At 36.5% G+C, this 19,693-nt stretch overlaps 2 protein-coding genes across 2 annotated transcripts in view; one reads left to right on the plus strand and one right to left on the minus strand.

Moving 5' to 3' along the window:
- Positions 1 to 1,673: 1,673 nt before the first annotated feature.
- gins3 (GINS complex subunit 3) lies at positions 1,674 to 5,362 on the minus strand. The gene is given in 3 exon segments (NM_001002874.1): positions 1,674 to 2,078; positions 2,724 to 2,957; positions 5,111 to 5,362. Coding segments are annotated over 3 exon segments (636 nt in total). The 5' UTR covers positions 5,282 to 5,362; the 3' UTR covers positions 1,674 to 1,847.
- Positions 5,363 to 7,775: 2,413 nt separating this feature from the next.
- znrf1 (zinc and ring finger 1) overlaps positions 7,776 to 19,693 on the plus strand; it is a 65,413-nt gene continuing 53,495 nt past the window's right edge. The window contains 1 exon segment of the mRNA NM_200870.1: positions 7,776 to 8,676. Within this exon segment, the coding sequence (NP_957164.1) occupies positions 8,289 to 8,676 (388 nt within the window). The 5' untranslated portion in view covers positions 7,776 to 8,288.

A 19,693-nucleotide genomic window follows, 5' to 3' on the forward strand; every position in this document is an offset into this window, starting at 1 on the left:
TTGATATTTGGTTGATTTTAGGTTGGATGTTTTCTAATGCCCATAGACAAGAAAAAATGAAGTGGTGACTGCGGGTTAACGGAAAGTAGTGGAGTAAAAATAACGATACAGCACTAAAAATGTACTCAAGAGAAAGTAGAAATGCACATTTTTAAAATTACTTGGTAAACTACAATTCCTGAGAAAAAATAATCAATTACAGTAGTTTGAGTGTCCATAATTTGTTACTTTACACCACTGTCTACAATGATACATAAATCACTTTGGGGGGGGGGGGGTTCAAAAGCTAAATTCTTTAAGTTAAATAAAGGCATTTAAAAGGAACTATGTAACTTTGAATGAGCAAAAAAAAAAAGGGTTGTGTTTGTGGTTATGTGAATTTGCAGCGCTGACTTTTGACTTCACATAAAATGCTATTGAAAGCATTATGGGCTCCTTTTTAAAGACAAAGTTTACAACAATATCAGTTAAAAATGGTCACTAAGATAAAATCATTTATAAGAGTGTTAAGTCTAGTGCAATTTTGATATCAATGTGCCTTCAAGGGAAGAACAGTGACAGTGCAGGAATTACTCCTTGTGGAATTGAATCATCAATTTTGCTGTCACTATAGCCCTCAGCTATTGTCACTGAGCCACGTTTCACACACACAAAAAAAGTTACTAATTGCACTTGCTATCTTTTTGGTAACACGTTATTACTTATATGAGAGTATGTAATGTTATTTCATAAATTGCTGGCCCTGTTTATACTGTGATCAAGTCACCAAAAGATGAAACTTCAAGCGAACAGCCGGGCTATAAGTGACTTTTATTTAGTTTAGCCCTTTGAAAGTCAATAAATTCTCCTGCCCTACCCAAACCTACTCAGCTGAGGCTGCACAGAGATAACAAGGTCGCTATGACCATCCCAGAGGGATATATCAATAACTTCCATTCCGAAATCACGGATGAGGTCGTCCTCATCAGCTGACCCACATTTTACACATGAACAAGCAGCTGGGACTCTGTATTCATAAACACACTCATTAAAATGAAGAGGACTAAGGCATCGGAAGCCAGATACCACAGAAAACTATCTTCAGATTCAAATAGAAGCAAGATCTGAAGGACAGGTTAACACTGTGTTTGTTTTTAGAGGTGAGAGCGGAGAAATAGGTCTAGAGAGATGTGGAGACATCCAATGATTTGATTTGTCGTGCTGCCTGACGCAAATAAAGCTCTCGCGCACACACATACAAATGAACAACCTGGTGACGCATGCAAATGTCACCTCCAATATTCTAAATATAAGAGCTCATGGATTATCAGAACCTGCATCCTTTAAATGACAGCATAAATGCATTAGTCTTTTTTATGTTCCAGTCTACACAACATAAATATTGATTACAATATTTTAGTTATTGACATTTCATGATGTGCAAACTCGAACCTCCAAGCCTTAAAGAAAAAAACAGAAACTTGTTAAAGCAAAATCTCTAATAAATATAGAGAGAATAGCTTAGGCAGGTTTCTGTTTTCTTCTTCAAGACTTGGAGGTTTGAGTTTGCACATCATCAAATAAAAGGCAACTAGCAATTCTTGAAATAATGCAAGAATTGGTAACTGCCTTCTAAACAGCATATTTCTGATGAATTTGCAGTTAATAATTTTAAAAAGTGTCAAAACAAGTACTGATATCAAAATAATTTATTGGCCAAATTTGAAACTAACATTGTTTACAAATAATACAGTAAAAGATCAGAGGGTTTAACACAACTTTCTCATAACACAGTCCTCCACACTGGCCACTTTCTCACGCACTCATAAGAAACTCTTCTTAGTCCGTCTTGGCAATCATTTGGTTTTTTAGGCCTGTAGGTCTGTCATTTTCCTCTTTCTGTAGTTGATAACTAGACTAGAGGCAGTGAGGTGGGAGGACCGACCTTTTTCCCACAGTTGGAAATTGTTCAGTCCACTCTGTCCTGCCTTAAACAAGCTCCTTTCCAAGTAATCCAAACGCTCCACCAGCGCTGATGTGTCCTCGTTGTAAGCATTCTGGGATGAATCCATAGTCCGACGGAAACGACCAATGAAGGTCTGATAAGAAAGACAGGGAGAGTGTACATATAATATTAGAGCGGTAAACAATTATTCGACAATTTCTAAAAGATGCAAAAACAATAGGTTTAAAATAATAAAGACGACATGATTTATCAGTCACTAGTTTGTTTACGTAGCAGATGTTTAAAGCATAAAACTGACCTTTCACTTCATCTAAAGTAAAGGAACATGGTGCTTTAATTGCATTGATTAATTAAACACTACTTTCAACTCAACATAACATACCAGTCTGCCCAGCAACTGGTCAGCACTTGTAATATGTTAAATGTATTGCTCCCTCTACTGGTTGAAAAATAGAATAGAAAAACAAAGATTTTTAGCTATTTTGGCCAAAGCAGGCTTCATTCATGGAGGGATGACAAACCAAGATAGAACATTAGTTGGATTGCACTTCTGTAATATTTATCATCACTAAATAAATGTATAAATAATTATTGCAAATGTGTCTATCACTTGTACCCTTTAATTATCTTCTTCAGACTAAAAGCAACAATTTCAAAATGTGAAGAGGCACACGCTAACCCTCATGCTTTGTTGTAACTACCCAGTACTAACAAGATAAGATTAAACAGAACTCATCGCCATATATTATATAGTTATATACGACTACTCAAGGCTCACCTGGAGGATGGTATTAGCGATCTCTGGATTTTCTGGACTTTCAAAATGCAGCATCTGGGAACCTAAACCATAGTAATAAGGCCCCATTTTGTACAAGTCTACAACAGTGGGATCAGCCCCAAACACTGTTCTCCAGCCTTCACGATACACCTTTGGCAACTCCACAGACAGCACTCGTCTCTTCCTTTCATACAGACCCTTGGCCAGCCAAAGTGGCATCTCCATTTTTGAGCCCTAAAAAATGAATTGCAATGTTAGCATTAAATTATCACACTACTATGCAAGTGGCAAAATATGGTGTTTGTGTTGTAAAATAGTTGCACGTGCCTATAATATGAACAAGTATTGAAAACATATGACATCACTGATTTCACAAATTAATTTTTATCATTTACATGTATAAAATGATGGTACTGTATTTTGTTGGTTTTGTTTATGTGCACTACATTGTCATAGTTTATTTTAATGCTGTAGTCAAGTAAACCAACATGCAAAACTCCAAAAAGCGTTCATGTACAGATTAATTTAGTCCAACAAACATCATATAAAACTTAAGCCTTTTCTAAACATAAGCCTATGATTTGACATGTTTTAATGTCAGATTAGAACTGTTCTACAGCAACATTTCCACATGTCAAATGTGTCATTTTAATAATGTCTTTAGGTGGAAATGGCATTATTAAAAATAACTCATGATATTATTCTGATTAACACTATTAAGTTTAGTTTGTTTATTTATATAGCACACTTTTCTACAACACAATGTTGCCCAAAGTTCTGAACACAATCAGTACTAATAAAAATAAGTCCTACATCACAAACAATTAAAACATAAGGCAAACCCCTCAACGTTAAAAAGGCTCAAAATCTAAAGAACAGAAATGCAGTTTCAGAATCTTTTTAAAAACAGATAAAGTTGGAGTGCATCGAATGTGGGTGGGGAAGCTTATTTCAGAGTTTTGGGGCGATAACAGCAAAAGCCCAAACCCCACTTCGCTTACACCAGGACCTTGGTACCAAAAGAATAAACTGATCAAAAGACCTTAGTGACCTACCAGGATTTTAATCATGTAGGAGATCTAATAAGTAAGGTGGTGGCAGATCATTTAAGGATTTAAAAACAAAAATTAATCAGTTAAAATCAATCTGTGACCTAACAGGCAGCCAGCCCAGAGAAAAGAACTGGGTATAAGTTCTCATGCTTCTGAGTCCCTGTCACAAGTCTTGCAGCCGCATTTTGTATTAATTGCAATCTATTCAGGGCATTTTGACTAATCATTACATACAAAAAGTTGCAATAGTCAAGTCTTTCCAAAATAAAAGCATGAATCCCCTTTTCAAGGTCATTAAAACAGAGAAATTACTTCACTTTTGCCACAAGTCATAAATGAATTTACTTGTCTGTTAAATGTCAGATCACTATCCAACTGAAACCCTAACATTAGGTTTCTATCAACAGGTTTTTGATAAGTTGATAGCTCACCAAAACCTAATAATGCCAGAGGGGCAGGATCCCCAAACCAGACCAGCTCAGTTTTTCCCTCATTGAAATTAAGAAAAAACTTGACGACAGACATTTTTTAACCCTGTTGAAAAGAAACAGAGGTTAAGTTGGAGTTATATTTGACATTCTGACTTTCTCCTTAATAATATAATTTCATACAAGTATTATTTTCAAATTCTAAATTGCGAAATCATATTAGTTTAGCAGCCAATGACTATCAAAGTACAACATTGCTCACAGTCAAATAAACAGTGTTAATGTTGTTTTCAAGCCAGTTGCATGCTAATTCCAATTGAATGTTCAAAATAACATGGTAAACAATATAGAAATTTGTAAATGAACGAATGTGCGAATATAAAACCAACTTTACCTCTATCTGAAAAAAACACAGCTTAAACCAGCCTAAGCTGGTTGGCTAGTTTTAGAGGGGGTTTGGCCCTTCCATGGCAAGTTTCCAGCCTGGTCTAAGCTGGTCAGGCTGGAAAATGACCAGCCTGCTTTAAGCTGGACATAGTTGGTTTTGGCTTGGTTCTCAGCCTGGTTTGGCTGATCAAGCTGTTTTTTGTTTTGTTTTGTTTTTCAGCAGGGAAGGCTAATTACATAGCTTGTATTTAATTTTACACTATAGGAACTGTATTAACATTGATTGCAAACCTACGTATAACAGAAATAAACATTTTATTGAATCATAAAAGCTTTAAAAATGTTTTTATGCATGAAGATATAGGACAAGCTCAACAAAAACAAATAGGCCCAGCAGTTTTAGTTCAAGACAGTTTTAATACAACTTTAGTACATAGAGTGCTCGTCATAATTAAAATAAAGTACTTTATAACCGTTTAAAACTAGCATCAGTGATGTAAATGCATTAGTATAACGTTACCTCAGGTATGTCTCGGGAGTCGCTGGATTTCTCTAGAAACCCGAGTCTCGGGAAGGCGCTCTCCGTCCTACATGGCAGTCGCTCGTGGGAAAGTAAAATATCATCCAGAGAAAAGAAATTCTCCTCCATTCCGACACCCGGAGGAACGGGCATGTAGGATTGAGCGTCCATTTACGTTGCAAGCAAGCGACAGTTAATCAAACAAACGCAAACCAACGGTGGAAATACAGTCAAACTTGTCAAAACAACAACACAGTCAGAGCAGCTTTGGCGCGCAACTTCAAGCGGAAACTAATGGAGCATCGAGCACAGGGAACATCGAACAGGTGCGATCAGTCGATAGCAGAGCGATGAAGATGCAAAACCTCTCAAATACTCATTGACATGAAGCACAATTTTACTTTAAAAACAAGCTAAAGATAAATGACTATGTCATTTTAAAGACAAAAGAAAGTACTTTGTGTTTATTTATAATATTTAAATAATTTATTTATTAACAACACTTGTTAAAGTCGCTTTAATTGATCTGTCTTTTTACAAGAAAATAAAACGATATAAAGTATAATTAAAATGTAATAGTAAAGTTTAAATAGATGTTTTTTAACTCCGTGATATGTAGATAAAATGCAATTATACATATAAATAAACCCGTCATGTGTATTTACTCATTTATCCATTAGATGTCGCCATTTCCTAATTTTGCCCACGAGATCGTCTGTAAACGCAGTGATTATCCTGTCTGCTTTTAGAACTGGATATTATAACAGGACTGATCTCATGTTAAAATAATAATACACAACATTTTATTAGTAAGCTGTAATTAACAAATTGTTAACACTGTAAACAACACGCTTAATTCTTTAAAGGACTCATTTAATAAATTATCACTGTCTGAACTGCCACACACTTTTGTGTTACTTGCTTCATTTTTATATAGGCTACAGGCCATATCAAATTCTAATAAGAGTAACAGCATAACTATATGAAATATAACATTTTGAAGAGACAAACCCAGACACTGTCTCATTTCACAGACAGAAGATATCAGTTCTAATGGTAAAAGTTAAATCTGCAGAAGACACATGCCTGTCCATAAATTATATTTCTATTCCGAAAACAGTCCTATTAAGACTACTTTGACTAAAATGTTTCTAAATGTCCTAGACGGATTCTAATCATACATTTTATGATAACTTTAAAAAGCCTCGGGGGAACTAAGTGTAATCATTTACATTAGTGTCTGTGGGTATTATGGACCCGGTTAAAAGATCATGCTTTTAACTATCTAAGTGTGTTTAATGCAATACATATTAGGGATGTGGTCCATGCACTCTAAAAATGTAGAGTTATTTATTTAACCCAGAGTTAAACATATTTGGTGCTTTGTTGGGTTATTTTGAACCTTTATTGGGTTATTTATTAATAACTCAACCAGTTGGATTAAATATTTGGTGCTTTGTTGGGTTATTTTTAATCTTTTTTTGGTTATTTATTTATTAACTCAACCAGTTGGGTTAAAGTTTTGAATTTCAACAGTCAACTGATTTAACTGAGAAAGAACAGCATATTAATATGTGTGTGTAATGTAGTTTTTGCATTAAAAGGTTTATTTAAGCTCTAACACAATAATTTTTTTTATCAAATTACCTCTGTGTCGTGTTTTTATATCCATTTCACCAGCACTCCTAATTATTGATGATGCAAACGCAATATATTAAATGGATAAAACGCTTTCTCTACCACCCATGTTCATCTTTCCTTTTTTTTTTTTTTGGAGAATATGATACACATATTTAAAAAATAACCCATAGTTGAGAAGGTGCTACAATAACCTATAGTTGGGTTATATGTTGGGTTATTTTTAACCCAACTATTTTACCAGAGTACATCATTTATGAATGCAGATATATTAATAAGTATTTATTTACTGTGAGCAATGAGCAGAACAAGAGCAGAGATAAGGCTATATTGCTGTTTTAGTGGTTATTTGTGAATTTTATTTATTATAATCAGGCCTATTTTATAATTAGATTTTTGTTTGTAGGCTATATCTGGGGTTGCAAACTGTCAGAAAAGGATGCACATCAGTTTTTGCATGCTGTGCCATCCTTTGACTTATTTCTTTCTCTTTTAATGCCATATGTTTGGTTATATCTGCGAATAAGGTTTATTTATTTCCAACATTACATTGAGATGTTTATGTTGAGCCATTTAAACTAAACTGTGGTTTTCTGTCCATGTCTGAGATTTCATGGCTTGTTGACCTAATAGGCTCCACTCTCATTTTTGGCCCCATTATGGAGATGAAAGTCTATCATTTGCCTCTGGATAGCCACTCGAGCATTTCTCAGGCCTCCGACTGAATGGCTGCAAATGAAAACATGAGGAGTACCTAAATTAAATCATGTCTGCCGCCTCTGCGTTAACTTCGTTATGGCAACGTTTACTGGGTCACATCTCTGTCCTCCTTTAACACCGTATTCAGATCACCAAGCGCCTGTCGGAGGCGAGTCGTTGTCTGCGTGAAACAAGAAAGGACAGGTCTTAATAATTGATTGTTTGGGTTAGATATTGTAAATCCACGCTCGCGTTTACAGCACATCTCGCCACTGTTAATCCGCGTATGCGCAGTAACCGCCTCTATTGTCTCCAGCAGCAGCAGCAGCAGCAACACAGCAGCGCACGGACGGATCTGCGCGTGCAGGGGAGCGGCACACGCTGACCCGAATCTCCAGGCAGACGGACGGAGGACGAGCGGACCTGGACCTAACACTGGACCGGGCATCATGGCTGATGTGTTTTGAGTCATTCCTCGTTGAATAAGAGAGAGCTCTCTCATTCAAAGTACTGCGGATGTGTTGTTGCGCGTGGTGATTTTGGGCAGGCTGTCCTGTCAGTTGCTTGTAAGCGGAGAACGTGTTGCGTTTTTGCTCGGCTTTATTATCACCTCCTTGTTTCCGCGCGAGTTAAGGTGATTATTGAGACCTTAGGTCCATGATTCGACCAGGAAAATGGGCTGTTGCGTCTGCGAGACACAGCTGTTTTAGTCAGACTTGACAACCGCGGATTTTAGCGCTTGTTTTGGTCGCTTGTTTGAAGGAGGCTCGAGAAGCGCCGCAGGGCGATCCGTGACACCCTTTCCGCGACACCCCCACCCATTTTTAGCGGATACTTTTGGATGGGGGGCAAGCAGAGTACGGCGGGGCGGCCCCGGGGTGCTTTTCCCGGTGTCTCGACAGATGACAGCGCGGTGCCACCCTCGGCCCACTTCGGGCACTACCGGCCAGGTGGCACGATGGGACTGCGCAGCCGCTCGGTGAGCTCCGTGGCGGGGATGGGCATAGACCACAGCGCCACGGTGCCCTTCGGGTTTTACACCCCTAGAGGAACAGACTCGGACAGAGCCGGAGGGGGGTCTGGCTCGGATCCCGCTCATAACGGCAATGGATACCAAGAAACGGGCGGCGGGCACCACACGGACGGTATGCTTTACCTGGGATCCCGGGCGTCGTTGGCAGACACTTTGCCCCTGCACATCGCGCCCCGGTGGTTTAGCGCCCACAGCGGTAAGTGAGAACTCAAACTCCGCATAAACAGGGCGCAGTGGCACAAAGCCACGTCGATGCCACCACATGTAGTACGGAATATGACTCGAGGGCACTCTGCTGCTGCTGCTCCAGTTTCGCGCCGGCGGGAGGGGGAATGCGCACGAGACCTGTCTGACCAACGGCTGGACTCGACTGGCGCGAATTTACGATAATAAGTCATGTTGCCAAATCTTACTGGGACAATTAGCCTGTGATTACAGAGGGAGGGGGACTCAATGGTTATCATCGGCTTAGCTCGAACCACAACATGTCTCTCAGAGTGGGTTTTAGTAAAATAGATTGTGATTTTTTTCAGTGATTTGAATCTTTTTAATCACTTTAGCCAAAATATTGATTCACTGGTTTGTTTAGTGACTTCTGTAAGAAAGTGGTGATTGTTGAGTTTATTTTTGTGCTAAAAAGTTTATGAATAATTTAATGAAGCAATTAGTTATTAATTCATAGTGTTGACGATTGCTAGAGATTCATTTTATCAAGCTTTAGAATGAAAAAAAAACAACAACAACCTACTTATGAGGTAGCCTACAGTAGAATACTTACATTTGTATTGTTATATCTCCATCATTAATAGACAGTTGCACCTTTGACACATTATTGTGAACTTGTTTGAAAAACTGAACAACCACACAAATGATATCATATAATTACATTTCATTGGTTTGTAAGTTAGTGGCAGTTAATTATATGTTGTAAACAAAAACAATGGTCCCTACATATTTCCTGTTTTACATTTTTAATTTCTATAGCTTCCGAGAATCTAAAGAGAGCCACATATTTATAAATAATGTTACGATAGCTGTTTTAACATTAAGTTAAAGTTGCCTGCTGTTACAGTTATAAAATAGATTGATAACAAACAGAAAATGTTCATGGGCCTATGACATGACAATGTTGAAATGGTCTATACTACATGTCATGCTAACAACAGTGTCAATTCAGCTTGCTTCACACTGCCATTGACAAATCTTCTACCATGGCCTCATGGGATATGTAGCAAACTTTAGAAATATAAGGCTAACTCAGGTAAATCTTGCATACTGTTTTATGAGTACTATAAAGTTGGACATATTAGTTGTTTCACTGCTTTTGCCAAGTAGGCCTATATATTTTGTAAAGTATACTTCCATTCATTCTTATTCATTGCTCCACTGAGCTTTGTTTTGTCTCAAAAAGCCCACACATTCAGTGATTTGTACAATAGTTCCTACCAAACACTCCTTCACAATCCACATTTAAAATCAGAAAATGTTAATGCTATCCTTGAGGACAGGAAAGCAGTCACTTGTACCTAAAGGAAGAGACAGAAATATGAGTCAGTGCATGCAAGTGAACAAAAACGATTCATTCACCATTGTAACAGACTATCGGGCTTGTCAAGGCCTGAGCCGGAGCGCTCTTGATGCCTTCCAGCCTCAGTCCCTCGGTGCTCGTTAAATCAAGCCCCAAATGTGGCCTCCAGAGGAAACCTGGCAGATGTAAACAATTTGACTCAGATTTTCCCTTAAAGGTTATTTCACAGACACCAAATGAGGTTTCCTTCTCATTGTCAGGCAACGCACCTCATGTTAACAGGTGAGGCGATCAGCCCTGAATGTCATGGCGTGTGATTTGGCTTCTAAACAGCGATTGCCCACAGGTTGCCAGGTTGCAACTGTGAGTTAATGAATGTCACAGTGAACACAGGAGAGGTCAGGTGCCTTCCTAAAGGGTGGGGACCGGGGATCATTAGGGGAAATGGTTCTAGGAAAAGTACAGTATGTTCCCCAGAGTTTGAAAATAAGACTGTGTAAATAGGTATATTCTCATATCAGACACTTATTGAAATGGAAATGACTCATCTGAAACACTGATTTAAACATAGCCCAGTTATATCAGCCTAGTCTATTTATTTAAATCTTCATAAATGTGAATACACTTACTCTACAATTTATTTTCCACTTTTAATAGGATCTGGTCCATTCAAAAGGAAAACTTTTTCAGTCTTTCGGTCAGCCTCATGTTGTTTTGAATTTGTATAACTTTCTTATGTAGAGCACAAATGCAGTGAGACAATTTCATCACATAATTGTTTTTTATAACATGAATATATATGTTTTTTTAATGTCCTATAGAATAAATTAATGTATTTATTTACATTATATTACCCTAAATATGTAAAGTGTCATTTTCTCTCTTCTATTTATGTCAAAATGACAACAAACCATTAATTGGGTGATTCCTTGAAAAGTGTAAACACTGATCTGTTTTAAAATATGTTAAAACATATCGATCAGGTGTGTAGTTTGATGATCTGCCATTTCCTGAATACATTCTAATGAACATTTGTAAACAACATTGCAAACTCATGTGGTTGAAACAACAGCTCTTGACTTGTGGTTAGAAACTTGTTGGCATGACACATGGACTTAAAAAAGATTGTGCACTTGAGAAAAATAAGCAAGCTAACATGTAAGACTGACTAAGTCTGCTATTGAATTAATAAATGTCATTCTATTTCTTTTAGTTTTTACACTCTCAGAAAAGATACGACAGCTGTCACTGGGGCAGTACTTTATTAAAGGTACACATTTGTGATGATTTCCGTCAATTTCAGTACCTTACAAGTAAAAATTAACCTAAAACATGCAAAAGTACACTTTTTTTAATATTCTTACCCGGCAGGCACAGGATTTCAACATCACATTAGACTGACATTGTACCCCAACATCGTGGGAACGTCGCATTTTATTTGGAAATAAAAATCAGGTTAACGTCAGAACTCAATGTCAGGCCAATGTCAGTGTTCAACATCCAACCTAAAATCAACCAAATATTAACGTCTGATGTTACAGCTGGACGTTTTGTGGATGTTAACATCATGACGTCTTATTAGGCGTTGGATTTTGGTTGCCATACCTGACGAATAAATGTCAGTATTTGATGTCAATAAGACGTATTGATGTTTATGATGTTGGCTCGACGTTGGATTTTTGTCACTTTTCAACACAACCTAAAATCAACCAAATATCAGCGTTATCTAACGTCATTAACAGACATCAAAATAACGCTGTCTTTAGACATTAGCTAGACATTGAATTTTGGTCATCTGACGTCACAACCTAAATCTAACCTAATATTAACGTCCTACAACATTGTGTGCCTGCTGGGTATGTACTAAATGTGCTTTTGAAGTACTGATTTGGACCCTTCAGGTTCAGCTCCAGTTACAGCTCTCGTACCTTTATTACGATTTACCTTAAATATTTAATTTTAGTAAAGAATGTGCATGTGCGTTTAATGCTGTACTACCTCAAAATAATATTTTGGTTATGTAAAGTTGTGTTACCTAATAACACAAAATAATGTAATTCATAGGGAGGCAGTCCTTGCTTTGCTCATTATTTACAAAAACCTAAAATTAATTTGATCTCAAATTTAATTAGCATAATTTATCACTATACCACTAACATATTGTTCTATCCAACATGGTTAAATTGATATACAATATGTGTCACCATTCAGTAAACAGTTGTGATTAGCTAGTTAGAATATTCAGAAATGAGCAGTTAAACAGTGAGCTATGCCACTGTTCTAGGAATTCAATTGTTTGTACATCCCAAGCACACGCATTAGCTCAACCAATGGTGAGAGTTTGGGTTGGGATTATTTGTTTGACTGATCATCAGCAGATTGAAGGAGTGTTCACGAATCCTGTTTAATAATCCCTTTATTTTTGCAATTCTGTTCAGCTTTCACTGGCGAGTTTTCGTTCTACAGTTTTGTTGTTTGACAATCAAAAGTCGAGTTTGTATTGTCTGTAGCACTTTCAGGCTCCAGAAAGCATGAATGAGGCTGGATTCAATCAGTGTCTTACAAGTGAATTTTGTTTATTCTCGCTAGGCAAACAGAAGTTCTGTTTACACGAGTGGCTGGCCTACTTGCAACATATTATATATAACTTCAAGTCAGCTTACATTATTCATTTATCTCCTGTGTCAAAGTTTTTCCATGATATTTAAAGTAACTGCATTACCAATGACCATATTTGGTCGCAAGGAGTCAGGTTTCTTTCTTTTGTAAAAGCTTTTACAAAACTGAAGGACCAACAGTTCCTTTTTTTCTTATTGTGATGTACATCAGAGTGAAACCAGTCTATTGTTAAATGACAACAGCAGCTTTGACATTTTGTCAGTAAAGTATGATGTCAAACAAAAGTTTTACTTCAAATGTATGAGTGAATTGATGCATTAACAAATAGAGTTCTGTTTCATTAATTTATTTATTCATTTTCTTTTCAGCTTAGTCCATTAATTAATCAGGGGTCGCCACACTTTGCATTCACAGACAAACACTATGGCCAATTTAGCCTTTTCTATTCACTTACAGTGCATGTCTTTGGACTGTGGGGGAAACCAGAGCACCCAGAGGAGAACATGCAAACTCCACACGAAATGCCAATTGACCCAGCCTAGGCTCGAACCAGCAACCATCTTGCTTTGAGGCAATTGTGCTATCCACTGCGCCACTGTGACGTCCTAGTTCTGTTTATTCTAACCTTAAATGGAAAACATTGAGCATGGTCCCATCGTGCCAATTGAAAACAAACAAGATATCTGAAAGAAAAGGTTGCTCGACTATGCAAAACTCACTGCCACATTGTAGTAGACACTATTATTTTTATTATTATATGCTGTTGATATGCTATCCTTAATGGTTAGCATGTGGTGGCTTGCTAGGATGTTCTGAACTGTTGCTATTGAGTTCTGGGGGGTTGCTAGTAAGTGGTTCCTTTAGTGTTGCTAGGATGTTCTGAATAGATGGAAGTGGGTTTTAGAGTGGTAGTTAAGGTGTTACTCAAATGTTCTTAATGGTTGCTAGTGTGTAAGTTGTGGCTTCGGTGTTACCAGGATGTTCCAACTAAGTCCAAGTGGGTTTTAGGTTGGTAGTTAGGGTGTTCCTAATGGATGAATATCCTTATAAATAAAATATTCTTAATGGATGTCAGTGTGTTTTCTGTAAGAGTTAGCTAGAATGTTGCTAGGATGCTCTGAATTGTTGCTAGGTGGTGATCTAGGTGTTTGCTAGTACACTAAGTGGCTGCTTGATTATTGCAAAGATATTCTAAACTGTTGCTATTATGTTCTTGGGTGGTTGCTATGTGGTTGCTTGAGTGTTGCTAGGATGTTCTGAAGGACTGCATGTGTGTTTTAGCATGGTAGTTAGGGTGTTATAAAATGTTGCAATTGGTTGCTAGTGCTTTTTTAGTAAGAGTTTGCTAAAATGTTATTAGGATGCTCTGAATTGTTGCTAGGTGGTGTTCAAGATGGTTGTTACGTTGTCACTAGGATGTTCTGAACTGTTACTACTTAGTTCTGGCATAATGTTCTGAATGGTTGTGAGTGCATTCTGTGAGGTTGCTAAAATGTAGCTTGAATGCTCTGAATGGTTGCTAGAGTGTTCTGGGTGGTTGTTGCTAGCATGGTTAGGTGGTTGCTTGGATGTTATGATTAACTACAAGTGTGTTTCAGCATGGTAGTTAGGGTGTTGCTAAATGTTCTTATTGGTTGTTAGTGTGATGTAAATAAAAGTTTGCTAAAAAGTTGCTTGTATGCTTAGAATGGTTGCTAGGTGGTGTTATGTGGTGGTTGCTAAAATGGAGCAATTTATGCTCTGGTTGCTAGAGTGTTCTGGTTGGATGTTTCTAACGGTTGCTAACGTGCTCTGGGTGGTTGTTGGGATGTTGTTAGAATGTTCATAACTCCAAATGATTTTGTTGCTATTGAGGTCTGGGTGGTTGCTAGTAAGTGGTTGCTTGAGTGTTTCTAGGATGTTCTGAATAATTGCGAATAATTCTAAATAAAAGTGTGTTTTAGCAAGGTAGTTAGGGTGTTGCTAAAATGTTAATGGTTGCTAGTGTGTTTAAGTAAAAAATAGCTAAAAAAATGTTGCAAGGATGCTCTGAATTGTTGCTCTGTGGTGTTTTAGGTGGTTGTTATGTTGTCACTAGGATGTTCTGAACAGTAGCTACTGTGTTCTGGCAGGTTGCTAGAGTGTTTTCAGAAAGTGGTTGCTACAGTATTGCTTGGATGTTCTGAATGATTGCAAATGTGTTTCAGGGTGGTAGTTAGGGTGTTTGATAAGTGGTTTCTAGGATGTTCTGAATGGTTGTAAGTGTGTACTGTGGGGTTGCTAAAATGTAGCTTGAATGCTCTGAATGGTTGCTAGAGTGTTTAGGGTGGTTGCTGTTAGGGTGGTTAGGTGGTTGCTAAGATGTTCTGAATTACTGCAAGTGTGTTTCAGCATGGTAGTTAGGGTGTTGCTAAATGTTCTTAATGGTTGCTTAAGAGTTTGCTAAAATGTTGCTAGGATGCTTACAAGGGTTGCTAGGTAGTGTTATGTGGTGGTTGCAAACTCATAACTTCATAACTCCAAAAGATTTTGTTGCTATTGAGGTCTGGGTGGTTGCTAGTAAGTGGTTGCTTAAGTGTTGCTATGATGTTATGAATAACTGTAAGTGTGTTTCAGCGTGGTAGTTAGAGTGTTGCTAAAATGTTCATGGTTGCTAGTGTGTTTTAAGTAAGAAATTGCTTAAATGTAGCAAGGATGCTCTGAAATGTTGCTAAGTGGTTGTTATGTTGTCGCTAGGATGTTCTGAACTGCAACAATACTGTATGCCACATTACATATGCTCTGGTTGCTAGAGTGTTCTGGTTGGTGGTTAGGGTGCTGCTAAGGTGGATGTTCCTAATGGTTACTAACATGCTCTGGGTGGTTGTTGGGATGTTGGGAGGATGTTAATAACTCCAAAAGATTTTGATCCTACAATAAGCAATTGTTTTATTGCCTTCCAGGATAAAATCGTAAATCTGCTCACCTTTCCTCAGATGTCATAAATGTTCATATCATAAGGGATGTGAGAAACAGTATGAGCTGGTTTATAAGTATGAGCCATAATCCTAGTAATGCTTTTCTTAGCGAAAGCACCACTAATAATCAGTAATTGCCATTGTTTAAAAATTAAGCACTGGTGATTTAAAACCGAATCACTGATGTTTGTTTACTGAGAGGAAGTTGCTCAGATTAAGAGCTGCCTCATTGTGTTGGTAACAGTGTTTAGTCTCCAATTAGAACGCGGTATTTATTTGTGATCTTTTTGTCGAAACTAAATTCCTTTCAGTGCTGTCATACCGTATTTATGCTCTCTTCATACTTCAACTAGTCTGATGTTTTCAGAGCAGGTCTATTCATGCTCCAGCTGTAGTGTTTGGGTTGAAGGCTGGTCATCTCATTGAGGCACTCGCTCACCTGTTTGCGGCACGCAAGCAGATTAAAAGCAAAAGTAATCGCCCTGTCAAAAGTGCTCTGTTTAATCATTGCTGCTCACCCATTAGAAAAAACAAGTAATCATTCACTGGCCTTCGCTGCTCTGCTTTAAACGCAGCCCCTGTACTGTCAAACCTTAAATAGTCATCACATTATCACAAGTTATTACTATAGTTTAGAAAATAATAACGAAATATGTAAAAAATTAGCAGTTAAACAGGACCACGCCATCTTGATAATGATCGGAAATGTGTAAGATGCCACAATACCCAAGGTTTTGCATTTTAAATTTAACAATTGCATTTTCAACATTCCTTTAACCCCTTAAGTGTCGTCCCTTAAGTGTCGACTTAAACTCATATTCAACTGATATTAATGCCAATATTTAATGCTTTGGTGTTCTGATTTAAGCTTGGTCTCATTTTAAAGCAGACAGTTGTCAGAATAGCATAAATAGCAGTTGCTCAGTAATATCTGGTAAAAATTACTTACCAGATGAAAACTATACATTTTAAGCTGTCAGGTGATATATAGTTTGTCCTGATTGCTTTATTTCTAGACTACAATATTTTGGTTTAAAATTGTAACCATAAATGGTTCCACAGGTTGTAAATGTGTTTTAATTTATTACACTTTTTTTTACGTAACAAAAAACTGTGGTAACAAAAACCTGTGGTAATGTATTCAGAAATCTTAGAACTTTCCTTTCCTTAATGCGAATTAGATCAGGATTTAATTGCAAAAAAAAAGATATAAACTTAAGTGTACTGGTGGCAGGACAGTGACAGTAAAGGGGTTTTAATTACTCTCTGAACTGGCTCTGTGCATGTTTGAATGTATGTCTATGCCGATGTAAGGGCTGCTTGATTATGGGAAAAATCCCAATCACGATTATATTAGTCATAATTGTAATGACGATTGTTCAAAACGATTATCAGTTGAAGTCAAAATTATTCGCCCTTCTGTGAATTTATTTTTATATTTAAATATTTCCCAAATTATATTTTACAGAGGATTTTTTCACAGTATTTCCTATAATATTTGTTCTTCTGGAGAAAGGCTTATTTGTTTTATTTCAGCTAGTATAAAATCAGGTTTAAATATTTTGAAACCTATCTTAATAGCTCAATATTATTAGCCCCCTTAAGTAATATATATTTTTGATTGTCTGCAGAAGAAACTGCTGTTATATAATGACTTGCCTATATACCCCAATTAAGCCTTTGAATGTCACTTTAAGCTAAATACTAGTATTTTGAAAAATATCTAGTAAAATATTATATGCCATCATCATAGCAAAGATAAAAGAAATCAGATACAAAAGTCCTTCAGTCAAGAGCAGTGAGTGATTTTCTCCTTTTGTTGTTTGATTAATGAAAAACAGGCGTCAGCAGGAATATTGCGCGCTGTCACTTTAAGAATAGTGCAGCTCTGATATGGTTTCTCTTTTACATGTCTTTTATTCACAATACACAAATGAGGGTTAATGTGAATAATCACTAAACACCGCACTCTGACGCAATTGTACATGTATTTGACCATTACAGCGCTCACATTAAGATGGCGTTAGATGTGTGTGTGCTCTGCTGTCCGAGGCTAAGCACGGCGCACACGCACACACACACACACACTACCTGTCCGAGGCTAAGCACAGCGCACACACACAACAGCATGTGCTCTTTCACGCTTTTAAAAATATGAATGATGCGCATCCCATGCTGCAAAAGTTACAGTACAGCACTTTTTGTTGTTTTTGAAAATGTCTTTTTGAAAATGTGGAGATATATGACCTCCAGGTGATGCCCAATACTCATGAGTCTGTCTAAAGCAGGCGTTCCTCAGCATTTACCAGAAAATAACAGTTTTTTTTTTTTTTTTTACAATGTAGGCTACGGCACGATAATAAAACAAACATTTTGCTTTGTCATTCAAATAATTCAGTCCTACCTTTTTTATAGTATATAACAAATTTTAGGTAAATTCTACTTAAAAGTTTCATGGAAAAGCACTCATCTAAAAACTCTGGTCAATATTATGCAAGATAATGCATAAAGCATATAATAAAAAAAAAAATGTACAGTTGAAGTCAGAATTATTAGCCCCCTTGAATTATTAGACCGCTTGTTAATTTATTCCCTAATTTCTGTTTTACGAATTTTTCTGTTTTTCTTGTTTAAGATTTTCTCAACACAATTATAAACATAATAGTTTTAATAACTAATTTCTAATAAAGGATTTATTTTATCATTGCCATGATGACAGTAAATAATATTTTACTAGATATTTTTCAAGACAATTCTATACAGCTTAAAGTGACATTTAAATGCTTAATTGGGTTAATTAGGTAAACTAGGCAGGTTAGGGTAATCAGGCAAGTTTTTGGATAATGATAGTTTGTTCTGTAGAAAGTCGAGAAAAAATATAAGGGGCTAATAATTTTGTTCCTGAAATAGTGTTTCAAAAATTTTAAACTGCTTCTATTCTAGCCGATATAAAACAAACAAGACTTTCTCCAAGAAAAAAATATTGTCAGACATACTGTGAAAATTTCCTTGCCCTGTTAAACATCATTTGGAAAATATTTTAAAAGAAGAAAAAAATTCAAACGGGGCTAATAATTCTGACTTCAACTGTATTTGTAAAAATTCATAGTAAGTTACTGAAATGGTAAAGTAAAAACATGTATTTTTTTGTTAAAAACATTCATATTTGTTACAATTACCAGTCCGCTGAGTAATTTTTCTCAGTGCATTTCGACCATGATGAAATCTCTTTTGTTTAAAGAATTGTTTTAAGTGTATGATTTTTTTTGTTGTTTTTCAAAATAAATCAAATCAAAAATCAAATCAATCTGACAATTTAACTAAAAAAAAGCAGGAAGTGCATTTTTTAATTTTAATTAAAGTTTACAAGAATAAACTATTTTTTTTTCTTAATGACATGCACAGATGAATTATTCACAAGTAAACTGTGAGCTAACTAAATTAATGCTTAGTTTGGATTTTACATATGTACTTACCCTTTATTTAATGTATTCAGTGAACTTTATATTCACGTTTATATTCATGTTTTTTTTACATATCATTTAGCAAACCATACCGAAATTGTGACACTAAAACTGTGATGTGAACCGAACTGTGTGCAGTCTGTACCTTTGCACTCCTAGTACTAAATGGTCAACAGTATTTACACAATATTTTGTTCACCCTTATCCTCAATGACAGCCTGTTGTCTCTGCTGTCAACAAGGTTCATGCAAACCTGAACTTCCCTACAGCAGCTTCTTCAGTCACTCTTGCTTTGTAGTTCACTGTATAAAGGCTTTTTGAGGAATAGTTTACTTTTTTTTGACTATCCTATATTTATTAACAATAATGTTCCGCACTCACTAGTAAAAAAAAAAATCTAATGTATTTGCATAATTTTTGGTTTGACTATATATTCAAATTTCAAGTGGTATCACAATGGAAGTCTTCAAAGGGATAGTTCACACCAAAAACAAAAATCACCCTTTCAAACCTTTATGAGTTTGTTTCTTCTGTTGAACACTGAAAGAAGATATTTTGAAAAAGGCTGAAAACCTGTGGCCATCCACAGTAAGAAAAAACAAATACTATGTAAGTCAATGGTTACAGGATTTCAGTATACTTCAAAATGCCTTATAACATGTTTCA

This window comes from Danio rerio, chromosome 25 (assembly GCF_049306965.1).
Source record: "Danio rerio strain Tuebingen ecotype United States chromosome 25, GRCz12tu, whole genome shotgun sequence".
Lineage (NCBI taxonomy): Eukaryota > Metazoa > Chordata > Actinopteri > Cypriniformes > Danionidae > Danio > Danio rerio.